Here is an 18,261-nt window from a genome sequence, read left to right as displayed (position 1 = left end):
TCGCCTGGACTCCCACCCACCCTCAACCCAAACATACCTCACCTTGACTCCCACCCACCCCAACCCTGACACTACCACACAACTATTATCGTCATCACAACCCCCAACACATGTAGATTCCAATTCTTCTTCTTTTTTGAAATTCCGTTCCAATTCCTACCAACCAAACTAGTTGTCAAAAAATCCATTTCAATTCCTTCAAAGTCAAATCCCTTGATGGATTTCAATTTCACCAAATTTCTTTTTGTGAACCAAAGGCCCCCTTAGTTAATATTTAACAAATGTATCTAGGATCTAAAAGTTGAGCTACATGTGTGCAAAAATCGTTGTAAATGTTATTAGTAAGATCGAACATCACTATAAATAATAAATTCATAGTGACCAAATCTTGTTCTGAATGCAGGTTTCTAGATATCCTCCTTCTGAACGCTTAGTTGATGTACCATGATCTCATATCAATCTTCGAGAAATAACATGTGCCCTAAAGTTGATCGAACAAATCACTGATCCTTACAATTGTATATTTGTTCTTAATCATGAGTTTATTCGTCTCAAATAATCAATGCTTATTCGCCTCAATCCATCTTTCTTCTTAATAATAATATTGGTGCTCTCTATAAAGACAAATGATAAATCCATATTCAACAGATCTTGTAGATGTTTCATCAATTATTGTGTCTTAGACGATGCTAACCAGTAGATGTCTTGGCAAATGACCCACCCAGGCATTAAGTTGATTTGGAACTCTACTTGACGTTTTGACAACACATCCGACAAATAATCTAGAAACAGCTTTGGATACTCTCTTACTAAAAGTACATCTTGTGCCGTCTCTTTCTATTTCTTGAGAATATCTGAATAGGTACATCTAGTACAAACTACACGTAAGTTTCCCCTTTTCATGCAAATTTACCCATCAAAAAGAGATGCATACAGGAACATAACGAACTTCATATATCCCTTTTCCACTCAATTCAGAGAACAAGATCAAACGTTATTCCAGTTTGTTTGCATTTTAGTGAAACTCTTCCTCAAGCAAGGCAACTGATAAGTTTCGACTAAGAAGATACAAAAGTTTTTCTCGATTGGTGGACTAAAATCTTACCCAGTAAGTAATTAATAGTGTTGAATTTTGCCGGTAAACACTTATCTGGATACGTGTTTGGTAAACGGCCCTTTAGTTTGCTCCTTTAAATAAGGATATATTTTTAACAATCCACTTTGTAAGGCCGTCAACTGGTCATCATAATTTACCTTGTTGGAGGTAAGGAGAGATTTTCTAGATACGAAGGACTGAATTTGTACAAATCAATAATCCGGGGGTCGAAAATAAAATATATGTCAAATTTCCGCGGTGATTTTCTGAAAAATGGTTGCTCCGGTTGACTGAAATCAACAAGACAACCGAGAGGAACACGGCTTCAGAGATGCTTGAATTGTACAGCCGGAAAATCCTTCGAATCTTCCTTCGGTTAATTCTTCATCCCCGCTGATCTTTCATAATCCGCTTTCGAAGTTTTCCCAGATCATATTTCAAGTTATCTTTCCCCTAAATTATCATGATTTGCTAGCAAATTGAGTTCAATTCAACTCTGTTTGTTAGCAGCTTCAATCTCAACCAATGAAGTACACCTTGATTCGCGCTTTATTTGCCAATTTCTTGCTCTTTTTTCTGTTGTTTGGATCGAGTGATGGCGTTCCAAACTTGGAAATCTCGAATGTCAATCATGCACCAGCGCGGCGGTCTCTATTATCTTTTCCGGAGTAAGTTTTTCTTCTTTTGTAGTATGTTAATTTGAGGTTATCGACTAATAGCATCGGATGGAAAATCCCCTCTTTCACACACACAGGGGGGCTTGCTGCCCTTATGTTTTCTCGTTAGTTTCTAATTCTTAACCTTAAAGCATACAATAGTGTTTCTATATGACCGTCATATGAGGTTCTCCCTCAATTAAATTGAGGTAGCTTTGTTTAATTGCTAAATATGCATCTTTGTCAAAGTGAAAATGTACACTATTGATCCATGCTTCTGCAGGTATTTGGGATTTATAAGATTTGACCCTTTTGATTGGATGGTAAACACTCATGTTTGAAGAGTGAATCCTGGAGACCACCAAACTCAACATTTGTTTTTTTATCAATAGAGAAAATGTGGTTGTGAGGAGACAGAATGTGTATCAGCTGTCATGCTTTTTCTATAAAAGAAAGTTGTGGTCAATTTGATGGTAGGTTGGAAGGAAGCTATAGATTTGCCCCATGTTGAACCCCCTTTCCCCAATAGAATCTCAAAGGGGCCTGAAAATGTAATAGGCGTAATAGGCTGCTATTACTATACTGTAGGCTTGCTTCTTCAAGTTCCCCCCCTCATTGAAAACAGAACTAACGAGTAGTGAATAGTGATAACAAGCTGAAGTATTCAAGCTCCGCCCGTTATTGAAAACGAAACTAACGAGCAGTGATCCCAAGCTGAAGTATTAAAATGAAATTTGTAAGCTGGTGGCCGCGTGTGAATTCTTTCAAGGCAAGGGGCGGCCTGATTTGACATTACCTTACCCCCTCCCACCTTCCCTTTTCGCTTCGTATACTCCACTCGTTCCCTTTCTTTCAAAGGTGTTCAACTTAGCATGATTTTGGTGTGATCTTGCTTACTCTAATTCCCATTATCTTATTTCTCTCCAGTAGTGAGGATAGATGGTATAGCTGAGGTGATGAGATATTGATGGGGTAAAAGCACAAATAATGGAACACATATAAGTTACGTTTGAAACTCCAATAAGATAGCTTGACATTGTTATTGGATTAATATCTGTTTGAACCTTGAACTAGATGAGCTTGGATTGAAGTTACAAACGTTGGAGGCCAAGCTCTAAAAACCCTACCATAACATTAGTTTAAATCAAGGCAATAACATGGGAGAAATTGTGGGACCAAAGTTGAGCACAGTTTTTATTCTTGGACCAAAATTTATAGTGATATTTTGCTTGCAACAAAAGAAGTAATTTACCCATCTTTATTGTTTAGTTCATTTTTTTCAATTCCCTATTGATATTTGATTTGATATGGCTTGGTATGGTTGTGGTTATGTAGTTTAGGATCGAATGATTCTTAAATTAAAGTAGGTCAATATGTGTGTGTTGTGTCCAAAACCATGTGATGCAGTGCGGCACATTGAATGGTTGAATTGAGGCAAGCAATTCAAAGTTAACCGGGCAAAGGCAATATTACCAAGAGGATTGCGTAAAATTGGAATATGGATTAATTGAAAACTCTAAATAAGCACCCGATTTATGCTTCATTTTTTAATTTTATGAGAAATATTATTCCTCCGTCCGATGAAAAATGTCCACTTCACAATTTTTCTGTCCTAAAAACATTAAATCTTTTAACATTAAGGTAAATTTGATTATCCTAAATTACCTTGCTTCTTTAAAGAACATATAAGAAGTTGTTTAGTTGATTTGTATGTAATCACGAGTGAAATACTTGAAACACTTTGTCTTCAGATTCCTTCTAGATTTTAAGGTGGTCTTTTTCTGACAAAGGAAAAACATAGGGGATCACAACTCTATCTTAATTGAGGTTGTCATCTTTTTTAAGAGTTATGCAAGTCTATTTTCACTAACGTTGTTACCCTTTTTAAGAGTTAATGAGTTTTTCAACTATCATACATGTACTTTCATTGCAAAGTAATCATTGTACTTTCTGAATGCACAAATAACACTAAAGCATGCCAAAATGAGCAAATCTATGCATCTTCCTATGGTTATTTTGCAACAAAAGTATAATTATGATAATTAGAATGTTACTTTGACATACTTTAGTGTTTGTTTGCGTTTTAACAACTAGAATGGTTAGCTTGTGAAATACATAGAAATTGATTGTTTAAAATCTCATTTACTCTTTAGTTAAGGTTCCTCTGGGTAGTTGACTAGTATATGGTTCTTCGTTGGATTGCACTACATTTACCAGGATAACACGTTTATACATGAGCTGAGTGTTGTGCTCAACAACTTGCAAATCTTAGTATTCGGATATTGCTTATTTCAAAGGCTTGATTGAGTTTAGTTGCATCAGAATGAGATGCTGGAAAACCCTTTTGCAGGAAAACCTCATGAATTATTTATTTCATTTCCTATAAAGAAATGTTACGTGATGCTAGAATGATGAGTGTTAATTTGGTGGCTGACCTACCGATGGTAAACTATTTCTGTAACATCATAAGAAGTAATTCTCTTTCATACACTTACATACTTCTCTCCAAACAGTAATCTTGACACTGCTCTTGTTGCTGCCTTGGATGGTACAATCAATATGGTTTATCGTGAGTCTGGGAGGATTATTTGGTCATTTGCATCAGGATCACCAATTTACTCTTCATACCAGGCTCCTGTCGACCATGATGATAAGGAAAATGCATCTGCGCTTGGAGGCAGCTATTTTGTAGACTGCGGAGACGATTGGAAGTTGTTTGCACACACAGATCTTGGCAAAGTGGTAAATTTCTGACTTCAGCACTGATATGTTGTGGATTTATGAACATACCGGTATTGGTGTAGCATCTGCTGATTTAGACTAATGTAGAATTCTGTAAGTATTGGAGATGAGGTGCGCCAGAACTACAATAGTATTAGTCTGCTTACATGATGTGCTACATTTTAGTAATTCATGGTGGGGAAGCCTTGCTCTGTGTTCTCGAGTCTTCTTTTAGAAGGAAAGGAAGGAAAGGGAAGGAAAGTAGGAGGGAAAGAAAAATTCTTGTGTTCTCGAGTTTCTTTAGGAGGGAAAGGAAAGGAAAAGGAAGGAAAAATTCCTGTTGATTTTCCTCCCAAAACTTAACGGAAAGGAAAGGAAAAGGAAAGAATTTATACCTCTAAAAATATTTATGAAATTACAGATATATCCAATTACATTCCACTATAAAATAAATAAGGGTATATCTGTAAAAAGGACATCTTTCCTTCCTCTCCCAATCAAGAACATGAAAATTTATTTTCTTTCCTTCACTCTCTTTCCTTTCCCTTCACTCTCAAGATCACAAATAACTTTTTTCCCTTTCTTTCCTTCCCTTTCTTTCCAAAATTCTAAATTGTTAACTACTAATGTACTAGGAACTGGAATGTTCTAGAATGATTATGGGAAGTCATGTAAGAAGAGTAACTTAGGGTAGGGCACCTAAATGATGAGAGACCTGCTTGGTTGATTTTCTCAAGTATTACACTAGCTCTATTCATCACAGACATACTAATCAACGCTGCAGCAGATATAGACAACATACGTTTGTTAGTTTTCATGTTAGACTTGAATTACTTTTGGACTTTAAAGAAACACATTGGCAACTGTAAGTTGGAGTGTTGTAACTCTAATGTTGCTTTGTGGGTTGCTAAGGATAGACACGTACTTTTTTCTCTAGAATCTGAAATATCAGAATTATATAAAAATACCATGACTAGGTTCAGAGTCCTAAGGATTAAAGGATACTGAGGTGGGATAAGATTTACTTAAGCACACTGCTGACTCACAAGCAGTACGAGTATTTTGCACTTGTCGGAAAGGGTAATAAGTGTGCATGTCCACATGTGGTAACTGAGATGGGCATTAGCACAAAAGAATTAATAAACAATGAATAGAAATATGCAATAGAAAAGAGAGGATCATAAGAAAAGCACAAGTCGTTCTGCATCAAGAAGGAAAGCCAGTACAGATGGACAATATCATCCAGGTGGGACTAGAAGGATCTCTGCATGTCACAAGATTATAGTGAGGTTTTCAGAGGGTTCTAACTCACTTTCTCCCATGAAGGGGTGGGAATGTGGAGATATGGGCTTGATGGTTTGACTAATGTTTTCCCCTGATATCAATATAGACCATGCCAATGTATCCAATTGACTGCTTAATTCTCTATATTCTTGGTAGGGTTAAGTTTTCTCTCACTTCAGCTTAAATGCCTGCCTGCTTTCTTTATAAAGGTATATGGTCTTCCATGGTGACTCCATGGTTGATATATATATATATATATTATCAATATGTGGTGATACTTTTGGGTTAGTCCTAAAAGCAGTCATGGCAATTACTGTAAGGCATGTTTCCCTTTGAGGCTTTGCAGTGTGTTCACCAGAATCGCCTCATATTACGTATTCATAACAAGCTTCAAGGAAGGGACGGAATTTTTAACACATGGATGCTATAAGGAGAATGAACTTTGTACACCTAGTTATATTTTTATCAATTTTTATCAATTTTTATCTTATATGTACATTACTGTGAGGTTAGGATTGCTAATACATTTCTCATTTCCAAAATCATATAGTCTGTACCACCCTAAATGTTTTCTTTACTTTTGATATTACTTTTCTCGGATTTCCTTGTGTCTTTTAATCATGTTTTTTTTTTTGTTTCATGCTTCTAATTCAATAATTTAATCCTACCATATGAGGATACAGCCATGTGTATGGTTCTTTCATATTGCAAGCGCAATTAAGATCTCGTTATTTGTAAATTTGTTAGGCTTGACCTCTGAATTGGCCTCTATTGCAATTGTTATCCGGAATTGATAATAGGGTGGTCTACCTTTCTTGTTGTCATGTTCTTCTTTTTCGAATGTTCTTTTTGTGGTCTTTCTTCGCAGTCTTTTTCCACACCATGCACAAGCCGGGGGGTTTCACCGAAACAACCAATCTACCCAATGGGGAAGATGTTAGGTTTTCGTAAATCTCACCCCTCAGAACCCGCCTTCGGGCGGGATATAATGGGCCTGTTTGGTTTAGTTTGGTTGATTATAGGGTGATGGATGTTATACATGAAGTCATAAAGGTAACTCCACAAACATTCACAAGGTTATTTCCCTAGAAAATCTTTTTTGTTCCCATTTCTCCATGTTTATAGGGGGTCAATGTTCAAGGCCTTGTCCTTGTTCATTAAGATGTTATGCTTTTATTGTTTCATGCATGCATTTATCTTCTTGTCGATTGACTTTATGCAACCTTCTACTTGTACACAGAATATGGATGTGAGTATCGAGGAATTCATCAGAATCATGCCACATGTATCAGAGGATGGAGGAGTTATTCTCGGATCCAAAACAACTACTGCATTTGTGGTTGATGCTAATACTGGAAGGTTAATACGAGTTCATTACAGCTCGCCTGATACTACACACACATCATCAAGCAATGAGAGCTCGAATTCTATCATCCAAAAAGCCATTGTGAAGCAGGAAAAGTCTGATGCCGTGGACGAAAAGCCTGATAAACAGCTCTCCTTCACAAGGACAGATTATTTACTGACATCATTTGCTGCAAATTCTGACAAAGTTTTGTGGAATGTGACAGTAGCAGAGATTGATGTTGCTTTGCTTTGTCAAGAAAATCCAAACTCAATTACTGGTCCATCTCGGTCTCTGCATAATGATCTTCGTTCGAAATCCAGTGTCAATTTTGATATGCCCTTGTCATGCCAGTCAAAAGCTGCTGTCCATCGCTTACGTAGTCCTCATATTTGGGATTATTTTAAAACGAATGGCAGACCGTCAGAATATAGAGCTCCAATGCTGCTACTTCCCCCAAATGAGCCTTTACTACCCAATTCTGACAAGTCTCGAAAATCTTACCCAAACAATGACTTTGAGACCCAAACTGTGTTTTCTTTGTCTAGCCCGGATCAGAATGCACAAATCCCTGACCCACAAGATGTAAGAAAGCCCAACTATAAAGTAAGTGTACTTGCTGAAGGGCGAATAGCCTTTGTCATAATCTCAGCTCTCATTGTTGTCATTGGCTTTCTTATGTATCGCCACCATACTTTGATGGTTGCGATGTTAAGAAAGCAGCCTGATGCCATGAATGCAAAATCCTCCTCTTCTAGAAGGAAGAGGCACCGGAAATCAGGGAAGAATTACGGCAACGAGGATGGAAATCTGGAGGTTGATAGTGAAAAAGGTTCACCACTCAATTTCAATCACTTAATTGAATGTGACATGGAAGGGCGCTCCATAGGTAAACTATTTGTGTCAAACAAAGAAATTGCAAAGGGGAGTAATGGCACTATTGTCCTTGAAGGAAAATATGAAGGTCGTAAGGTAGCTGTGAAACGCCTTGTTAGGGCCCATCATGATGTTGCCTTTAAAGAAATTCAGAATCTTATTGCTTCTGACCAACATCCGAATATTGTTCGTTGGTATGGGGTGGAATATGATCACGACTTTGTATATCTTTCACTGGAGCGTTGTTCTTGCAGCCTCTACGATCTAATTCAGATGTATTCGGAGTCATTTCAGAAGCTGGGATGTACAGAGGCTCAAGCACCAAAGGCTATGACAGATTACAAAGGCTGCTTAGATTCGTTAAATGGTGTCATGCATGACATTCATTTGTGGAGGCCAAATGGCTACCCTTCCCATATCTTGTTAAAGTTGATGAGGTGCGTTCAAACGTTTATGCTAAACTATAGCTATTGGGTACTAATTTCATCATCATGAAGGCATTTTTGTACTGTTGGTGGAAGCTAACATTCTCCTCCTTGCCTTCACCTGCCTAATATCCCAGCACTATATAGAACTTTTTTTTTTCTTCATATGAGTTCAAGTTCTTAATGAATAGAAAACCTACATTTTTCTCTATAATTCAAATCAAATCTCATATAAATGCTATTATTTTTACGGAAAAACTAAAAACGTAACATGGTTTTAGAGTCTTGCTCTCAATATTATATACAGCAAGTGGTATTACCAAAGCTTCGACTGGGCACCATGTTTGAAAGAAATATTGATCTCTAAACATTCACTTTGACCTGAATCAGCTTCTGAAACATGTATAACTTTTTTGGGTTCATCTGTATTATAGGGATATAGTATCTGGCCTGATGCATTTGCATGATTTGGGGATTATCCATCGGGACTTGAAGCCTCACAACGTGTTGATAGTCAAAGAAAAATCCTTATGTGGAAAACTTTCTGATATGGGCATTAGCAGGCGTCTTGTTGGGGACATGTCGTCATTGGGACATCATACTACCGGTAAGTAACATCAACTATACTATACGAGGCTAGTATCACTTTCTGCATTCATTTGTTTTCGGCTAGTGTTTTTATGAATCAGTTTCTTTAAGTATTTTTGCTGGATGTTAAAACTTGTATTCTTTCTATTGCTTGGATTCACTTAGATGTTAGCCAATGACGTTAAATTCTAATGATTTGCAATTCTGAATCTCCGGATACATCATAGAGTAAATTCTTTGTTCAATTTCTCTATTTGTTCAACAGTGCCATACTTGACATGGTCATCTGATAAAGCATGACTGCCGATGTGTTTCTCTGTTCATTATCGAACTGCAAACTTCGATCTTAACATGGATATGATATAATTTGGAAAATCTGATATAGTAATCCCTCTGCACATGAAAATTGCAAAAACTTCTGTTTTAGTAGGTTCCATGATAATTGCAGTATGCTTTTTGGGAAAACTTTAAGGTAGAGTTACTTGTTTTCCCATTGTCATTATTACACTTGTATGGGTGGTATTTATATTGGTCAATTAGATCATATCTTATTTTGCATTATTGGAGGATTAATACAATGATAAATAGTTAAAATACTTTTGCTTTAAACAAGAAATAGTTACACACCTGGCATAAACTATGTCATTGGCCCAAACAGTATCTGGGTTACTGGTCAATCCTCGCCTCCCTGGAGGTTAAGGGCTCAAACCTCACCAAAGCTGAGTAGTTTGCGTGAGTATTTGTTGTATATATATTAGATACTTAGAAAAACTGTGCATTGTCAAACATTGTGATTTTTATGGAATGGAAGGACAAGATATTAAATTTACACGTTGATCCCAATGTGGTCTAACAAACAAACAGTAGGGTAGACTAAAGATGCAATTACTTTGAGTTTCATTTTGTTATGGTTTTGTTACGTCAGGTTCTGGAAGTTCAGGATGGCAAGCACCTGAACAACTTCTTCTGGGGCGCCAAACACGTGCTGTAGATTTGTTTAGCTTAGGTTGTGTCCTCTTTTTCTGCATCACTTGTGGCAAACATCCATTTGGTGACCATCTTGAACGTGACGTCAATGTGGCCAAAAACCAAGTGAACCTCTTCTTGGTGGAGCACATTCCTGAAGCAGTGGATCTCTTCTATCGGTTGTTAAACCCTCTTGCTGAACTCAGGTACATAGTTACTGTTGTCAAAGTTGAGAAGGTTAATCATCACAGAGTCATAGTTGCACATGCCGATATTATTGGTATTTTGGTCTTTTGCATATAGATTTCCCTCCTTTCTCCTTCGTCTTGCTGAACGACAATCAAGAAGATGAAACAAAGACGGATGATAATCAATCAATAGTCAAATGGGTTTATCAAACAATTAGTTTTGGTATAAAAAACACCATGAATATCAATTGGTTCGCCTTTCAACGTTTTTTTCTTCCAATAAATATCATAGGAATTGGTAATAACAGAAGGGATAACCACAAAGGCTTTATCAATTCTTCGACACCTTTCTTAGTAAACAACTTCCATTCATTTAAGTCACTAAAAGAATATAAACAAAGGGGATTTGTTTTCTTACTTGTACTTTCGATCCCGCCTTGGCTCCTATTTTTCCAACCTCCAAACAAAAAGAAATTATCTTCAACAGTCTCTTGGTTTATGGAGTTCTTTGCTTCTCCAGTTGGAGAGGCCCTCCTAGTCTCCATGGTTTCTTCTACAAAGTTCCAGTTTGTCTTGGAGCAATAGGTTTATGTTTTTATTTGGCTTCCATGGTCTATCCATTCTGTGGTAATAGCTTCTTGAGTTTTGCATAAACAATATTTGGCTTCCATTTCCTCCATGCACAACCGCTTTTGCAGTCATAGTATTAATTGTATTCAAAGGCAAGGGAAAGGGGTCTAGACTGTCTAAAACAGAGTGGATTTGGAATAAGCTCACTTGGGCTCCTCGTATTCTTGGGTCTATTTGTGGTCTCCTTGGGATTCATTTTCAGGAATTGGAGGTTCTTGTGTAATTCGGTGGTGCTCATGCTTAATTTGGATGAGTGGAATACAAGTGAAAATGGACTCTATATTTCTGTAATCATAATTGATCTTTTGGGTGGTGTTAATGTGTTATTGCCATTGCCGTCATGCTATAAGTGTGCATGTGGTTACAATTTATCTCTATGTTGACTTAATGGGCTGAGTCATATCGATTAGACAGGTGAAGGAAGAAGACAGAGAAGAGAGGAGAGAAAGATTTTGTGTGAAAAAGTCCAAAATACCCTTAAAAAGGCATGTGCAATGCATGTGTTTAACTTAACAGATTTTAACTCACAACCGTCAAGGAGGGCCCTGAATGTGCAAAAAACATAGTTGGAGTGCTTGAAGCGTCTGTTTATTAAATCAGGGACTAAAAGTGTCCCTTCACTTAAGTCAGAGGACCAAATTTGTAGTTTCCTATCATTCAAAGGAAAGGCAAAGATGAAATTTTACAATTTAATAGAATCATTTAAGTACATAATATAGTAATACGGCTAAATATGTATAGTAAAACTGTGATCATGTCTGCAAATGTGCAAGAATAAGGTTAGACGTTTTACAAATAGTCGAACACTTCTATGTTGCAATACTTTGAGCAAAAGGTTGATGTTGGGCAACCCTTGTGTTGCAATAATTTGAGCAAAAGGTTGATGTTGGGCAACCCTGATTGGCCCAAACTCTGGACCCGGCCCCTAGGAACCACACATGAGGAGGCATTTCAGAGCTGACTCAGCGGCTAAGGGCTGAGGCTAGCAGAGGGGTTCACGCTTGGCTCGTGCATAATTCAAACTTGAACGTGTTGACTGTTGTGTATTTGAGCAAAGTCTCGCCGCCCCTTTGCCAATTGAGCTACACACCCAAGGGCTCTCTTATGTTGCAATAATCAGAGGACCTGAAATATTCTCGTTAGTATCTAATTTCTTCGCTTATTAACTAGCTTCTCATAATACTTGTGTCAGGCCAAAGGCATCGGAGGTGCTACACCATCCTCTATTTTGGAATTCCGAGATGCGAATGTCTTTTCTCCGAGACACTAGTGATAGGGTAGAATTGGAAGACAGGGAAGTTGATTCCATTATTCTTAGAGCATTAGAAAGCAAAGGTCCAGTGGCTTTGGGTGGAAAATGGGATGAAAAGATGGAGCCTGCATTTATTACTAACATTGGAAGGTACAGGCGTTACAAATACAATGGCGTTCGAGACTTGCTGCGTGTTATTCGAAACAAATTGAATCATTACAGAGAACTACCCAAGGAAATTCAGGTTTGTTTTCACAACAATGCAAGCTATATAAAACAGAATCTCGTTTACCAGTGTTTTTTAAGAGTGCTGTGTGGTGTTTGGTACATTGAACAAGACAGAACAAAAACCGGTATATTTAGGTATATAACCTTAAATGAGATTTTAATCAACTCCATGACCTTTTGATGAGCATACAATATGAAGCCATTTTTTTAATAGACCAGGAGGTCATGGATTTAAAATAAAATCTTATTTAAGGTTATATACCTAAATGACCCACAAAAACTTGTGTGACATTAGATTGTGACAGGACAAGACCGAGTGAGACAAAAATGCACCTTTTTTGTCCCACTAAAATAGGTGGAACAAAAACTAGGAAGATGAGACAAGATTTGCAAATCACTAAACTACCCGTGTCAAATTAGAACCCTAAAACCTTCCACATTTCTTTCACCTGCCTACTTCACTTTCGCGTGCCTGGTACCGTCCAATCCTGTCTGCATACCAAACGCACCTTAAAAGGCATTAACCGGAGATTTTGTGGGTAAAAGATTATACATGAGCGTCCTATTTGCTATTTTACATCTACAAGTAGATTTGGACTATTTTCTTTTTTACATTATTTGCAACTATCTTCTTGGGAACAACCTCTGTCTAAGATAGAGATAAGGTTTGCGTACATTTTAGCCCCTAGACTCTACTTCCGGGTGGGATATATCGGGTTTGCTTGGTTTGATGATTTATTTTGCAAGTACGTTCTCGGCAACAACCTCTCTGTCTCTTGAGACATGTAAAGTCTACATACATCTTATCCCTCCAGACTCTACCTCTGGGTGGGATATACCAGGTCCATTTGGTTTAGTTTGATTTATTTTTGCAAGTATGTTGGATGTTAAGAGACAAAATGTGAAACCCGATGGTTCAATATGCTAGTTTGTTCAATACGAAAGCTTTCATTCTCCTTTTTTTCTTTCTGGTAACTGCTTCCAACAACCCATGTTTCTTTTGAACTCAGACATTGTTGGGATCTGTACCGGAAGGATTTGATGACTATTTTGCGAGTCGGTTTCCCCAACTCTTGATGGAGGTATATAATGTTATGTACCATTACTGCAAACAAGAAGAATGGTTCCATAAGTACTTAGATCATTAATGTATTGTAGCAACTCTTAAGTTAACTTGCTCCATAAATCCCTGCTATAAGTTCTTCGTATGTCAATATATATATATATATATATATATATTTCATAGTGTTATATCCATGTAAATAAGATATGTAATACAGTAATGTATGAAACACATCAGTATTAATGTCTATAAATCTTTGTTTCATGAAAATGTTCCTTTTTTTCCCGATTTACAGTTTTAATTCTTGAATATCTCAACGGTGGAACGAACAACGTGTTTATATCTGCGGTAACTGTAACCACGTCTAATGTTTTTGACGAATTTCGTCAAAATTCAAGAACCCCATATCGAATATTGATGTTGAAAATGGGCCCATGTTGACCCAAAAGTCAAACTTAGCAAATGCATCTCAGGACCATCTTTCTGGGATTTTGCCTAGTTTTCTGGAAGTTGTGAGGATCAAATCTTGCTTCAATGAAACCAAGATAGCTATACCTGGTAGCTTTTCAATTGATTGACTATATTGACCATGGTGATGTTTGTTTTTATATGGATTGAAGCATCTGTATGGATTTAGATAAATTGGTATTAGTTTTTTTATACTGAACAAATGGTCTGAATGACAAAAATATTGTCAAATCTTGATAGTTCTAGTAGGTGGCTTTGTATATAGCGTTTCTAGAGGAAAAGTTGACAAATTCGAAAATTTGACAACAAGGATATCTCTTGCTTATGTTTCTTGTGCTTTAAGCTCAATCATTATCAAATGTCCGTTCGGGGACATCTGATATTTTGGCAGATGTCTCCGAAAGGGGGTGCTTGACTCATTGGGAACGAAAATGGAATGAGAATAGAGGGTGCATGGCTTATTTTAGAGAATGAAAATAGAAACGAGGATGTGAATGTTGTAGAACGAAAATAGGGATAAGTTTCATTCCCCTCAATATGTTGAGGAATACTTCATTATACAGTATCCGGTACTGACTCCTTTCATTGTATCAAACGGGTGATTTCTATTTTCCTCTCTATTAGAGAGATTGATTTTTAACGGTCTAGTTTTCTACGTGTTTTTTTAAGTATATAATATTTATACAAGGCAAATTAAACTCACACGTGCTTTTCAACTTCGGCTTTAGGTAATTATGACGATCTAATGTTGTTTGGTTCTTGTTAAACTAACTAGAAATAAACGACCATCAAAAACTTAATTCACAGAAGAAGAATGTTCTCCTCAAGACTTTCGGTCATCTACACTTTTATCGTGTCCAGATAATTTGTCTAGTGGCCTGTTATTATTTTTTCCATCCTAAAATAAATGTTCATAATGAAAATAACATAGTTTTAAAAGTATGTAATTGCTATATTTTTTTTCAATTAATTAAATGACACTATTACCCCTTAATAGTAAAGAGGGGAATTTTATTTATCTCATAATTAAAGATAGAATAAAAAAGCTGACACTTACTTTTAAAAATAGACAATTATTTTGAGCCAACCGAAGTCTATCTCCCAAGGATAGCATCAAATCAACAAAATTTGGTATATAGTCTAAGATTTTGTGTCATCATTACAGATAGTCTAAAATAGAGATATAGACATTTATTTCTAAGACAGAGTAAATATTAATTTTTACAAAGAAAAACACGTGACATAAAGCAAATCCTCAGTATTATTTGTCCTACCATACCAGTAACACAATAATTAATAAAGAACTCTTGTATCCTTTAGGTTGTTTTTGGTACAAGGGATTAGACAAGACAAGACTCATTGTTCCACGTTTGACATGACACTGGACAAAATAAACTCACTGTTTTATATTTGGCACAACATGAAACAGGGACAACGACCGGGAGATGATAGGGCATGGTGGGACAAAAAAATCATTTTTCTTGTTCCATTTTTTGTCCCACCAGTATAGACGAAACAAGATGTGAAAAGTATAAGAAATAAACTTAAAAATTACCAATCTACTCTCATTTTGATATAACCTTAATATAATATTTGTTTTAATGGGCACTACCCCCATCGCTGCCACTACCACCGCCAGTGGCACTGACAGGCATCGTTGGCCACCTCTTCCTTCACTACAACAATCTCTTCTACCACCTCTATAACCATTGTTGGCCATCAGCTATCACTGCCCAATGCTGCCAACTAGGGGCGACAAAAAATGATCCAACCCGCTAACCCAACCCCAACCCAACCCAAAATTAAAAGGTTCGGTTGAGATTTTCAACCCATTTAAATAAATGGGTCAACCCACCCAACCCATTTAAATAAATGGGTTAGGTTGGATTTTTTGATCTGTTTACAACCTATTTTCAACCTGCTTCCAACTCATTTAAATATTATATAATTTTATTTTATTCTTAATATTATATCTAGTATTCTAATTTTTAATTTGTTTTATTCTTAAATAAAAATTCTACCGTCGTGAGATGAAAGTCCAAATTTCAATTGCCTTCATTACTCTTAATCATCATGAAACTCTAAGAAAACCCTTTACTCCATTATCACCTCCAAAGTCCAATCCAACTCTTCAAGTTTGTTGTCTGCCTCTCGCCTTCTCGATCTCTCGATCTCGGCTCTCTCTTTATGCAACGTTTTTCTTCCTCTCGGCTCTCTCTCCGTCCAACATTTTTTTAATCGTCTCTCTCTCAAATTTCTCTCCATCCAGGCGTCCAACCTTAATGATTCAACAGGCTCTCCGAGTCTCCGTCGGGCATCTGTCTCCAGTCTCCAGCCTCCGTCGGGCATCTGTCTCCGAGTCTCCGTCGGGCATCCAGTCTCCAGTCTCCAGTCTACCACCACTTACCAACACCATTGGCTACCATTACCACTATATCGGCCACGACTACCTCCTGCACCACTGGCGGCTTCTACCACCACCACCATTGTCCACGATCTTCACTTCCTCCACAAGCACCATTATCCACTAGCCACCACCACCTCTACCTCCACCGCCATTGTTTCTACAACAACCTCCATCCCTCATGTCCACCATCTTCACATCATCCACAATCATTGTCATCCACCACTGCCTCTACCTCCATTACATCAGCCACAAGTCCACAACCACCTCTTCCATAACTAGCCGCCTCCACCATCACCATCATCCATCATATTCACATCCTCAACAATCATCATCTTCACAAGCCACCGTCACCAATAACAATACATATGGTTTTGAAATATTCAGAGTAATTCTTTGTCAAATATATAAATAAGTTTCAACAATAACAAATTTCAGGAAGTTAGTAGACCAATAAACACAACCAAATCAAATGGATAAAAAATATTTTATATAAGTATCTAAAACATATTTTAAATAAAAATAAAACATAAAATCATTGGTCCAAAATTAATATAAGTTTAGGCCCACATACAGAAAATTGGGTTGGGCCATCTATATCTGGATAGGCCCAATGGGCCAAAACAAACTGAAAATCCACTTTGAGCATTTATGGGCCAATTTCGCCAAACTTCCGGTTCCAGCATACAGAAGTCTGTCGGCGATCTTCTTCTTCACTGAAGCAGTCGGGTATCATCCTCCTTCTACGGTTCTACCTTGCTTCTCATATCAAGGTATCATCTACCTTATGCTACTATTGTGTTATGCTCTATGTGATCTCTCTCTGTGTTTATATATATAATATATGTATGTATTTCACTGTAATGGGTTAAATCCAAATTGTTTATTCGTCTACCTGGAATCGGAGGTTTAGATGCAAATCTCTCCTTCAATTTCTATCTTAATTGAGACAAAATGTTTTGATTCTTCTTCTTCTCTGAATTCCGCACGTTTAAACAACCAAATACATCTCTCTCTTATTTTGATTTCTTCAATTTGTATATTAGGGTTTTCATTTGCTTTTTGCTGTTCTTGTTGATCGATTTAGATTGGATTTTTGGTTATTTTCTTCAGTTTCGGTCAGTTTCAATCTTCTGTATACTATGCATTGAACTAATTAATCTTTCTAGTTGGGATTCTGGTTATTTTCAATCTTAAGTAGCAATACGATGATAGGGTTTGCAGTAAATGTGTTATTCTTCTGCAATTGATAAGTGAATCTGTGATATGCATAAAATTCTGGTTTAAGTGGATAAATTTTAACTTTTTTATGTATATTTCTTGAAGCTAACTGATACAAGTAGGAATACAGCTACAAATGGCGTCTCTGAAGGAGATTTTAAATCGCCGGCCAGTGGCTGCAACAGTCCGGCTAACTATCCCAGCCGGTGGAGCAAGACCTGGACCACCAGTAGGTCCAGCAGTCGGTCAATACAAGGTTAACCTGATGGCATTCTGCAAAGACTTCAATGCCCGCACTCAAAAGTACAAACCGGACGCTCCTATCTCAGCAACCGTCACTGTTTTCAAAGATAACACGTTCGAGCTCAGCGTTCGGTCTCCTTCGGTCACGTGGTATCTAAAGAAGGCGGCTGGGATCGAGTCTGGAAGCGGCCGTGCAGGTCATGTTGTAGCATCAACCCTAACCCTAAAACACATCTACGAAATCGCGAAGGTGAAGCAAGCGGATCCGTACTGTCAGTACATGTCGCTGGAGGCCATCTCGAAATCGATTATAGGTACGGCTAATTCTATGGGAATTAAGGTTGAAAAGGAGTTGGATTGATTAATCTTGATTGATCATGTTATGTTTTGTAGACTAGAGATGAAAAAATCTTTGGGAAACCCATAAAAATCTTGTTGTTTGAAGTTGTTTTAAAGATTTTCTTATGATGAAAATTGAAAATCAAGCTCCTTTTCCACCATTGTTAACTGTGTGGAACTTGTTTAGAAAGACTAGTTTTTCAGAAATGAAGTGTTTGCTTGTTAATTATTTATGTCCATTTTTGGTACATGACACTTGTGTACGGGC

The 18,261-nt window shown here is 37.2% G+C and overlaps 2 protein-coding genes across 4 annotated transcripts; both read left to right on the top strand.

Moving 5' to 3' along the window:
• The first annotated feature begins 1,388 nt into the window (after positions 1 to 1,388).
• LOC112512557 (serine/threonine-protein kinase/endoribonuclease IRE1a) lies at positions 1,389 to 13,581 on the top strand. Of its 2 annotated transcripts, none has more exons than XM_025118582.1 (7): positions 1,389 to 1,764; positions 4,266 to 4,494; positions 6,998 to 8,415; positions 8,838 to 9,010; positions 9,917 to 10,163; positions 11,968 to 12,271; positions 13,266 to 13,581. In XM_025118582.1, exons 1-7 carry the CDS (start codon positions 1,622 to 1,624, stop codon positions 13,401 to 13,403), a joined length of 2,652 nt encoding a protein of 883 aa, XP_024974350.1. In that variant the 5' UTR covers positions 1,389 to 1,621; the 3' UTR covers positions 13,404 to 13,581. The 2 variants fall into 2 exon arrangements, with proteins under 2 accessions (XP_024974350.1, XP_024974351.1); XM_025118583.1 differs by having other exon boundaries at positions 1,676 to 1,764; positions 4,384 to 4,494.
• Positions 13,582 to 16,887: 3,306 nt separating this feature from the next.
• Positions 16,888 to 18,220, top strand: LOC112512545 (50S ribosomal protein L11-like). Of its 2 annotated transcripts, none has more exons than XM_025118563.1 (2): positions 16,888 to 16,963; positions 17,542 to 18,220. In XM_025118563.1, the coding sequence occupies exon 2, from the start codon at positions 17,548 to 17,550 to the stop codon at positions 18,013 to 18,015; it is 468 nt and encodes a 155-aa protein (XP_024974331.1). In that variant the 5' UTR covers positions 16,888 to 16,963; positions 17,542 to 17,547; the 3' UTR covers positions 18,016 to 18,220. The 2 variants fall into 2 exon arrangements, with proteins under 2 accessions (XP_024974331.1, XP_024974330.1); XM_025118562.1 differs by having other exon boundaries at positions 17,517 to 18,220.
• The last annotated feature ends 41 nt before the right edge of the window (positions 18,221 to 18,261 follow it).

This window comes from Cynara cardunculus (genome assembly GCF_001531365.2).
Source record: "Cynara cardunculus var. scolymus isolate 2C chromosome LG 5, CcrdV1, whole genome shotgun sequence".
In the NCBI taxonomy this organism is placed as follows: domain Eukaryota; kingdom Viridiplantae; phylum Streptophyta; class Magnoliopsida; order Asterales; family Asteraceae; genus Cynara; species Cynara cardunculus.
The sequence above is the reverse complement of the archived record's forward strand: the minus strand, read 5'-3'. Positions and strand labels throughout refer to the sequence as shown.

Coding starts and splice junctions, on each gene's coding strand:
- LOC112512557 (XM_025118582.1), top strand. CDS start 1,622: ATGAAGTACACCTTGATTCGCGCTTTATTTGCCAATTTCTTGCTCTTT. Junction 9,011..9,916: donor ATTGGGACATCATACTACCG/GTAAGTAACATC, acceptor TTGTTACGTCAG/GTTCTGGAAGTTCAGGATGG. Junction 10,164..11,967: donor AACCCTCTTGCTGAACTCAG/GTACATAGTTAC, acceptor TACTTGTGTCAG/GCCAAAGGCATCGGAGGTGC.
- LOC112512545 (XM_025118563.1), top strand. CDS start 17,548: ATGGCGTCTCTGAAGGAGATTTTAAATCGCCGGCCAGTGGCTGCAACA.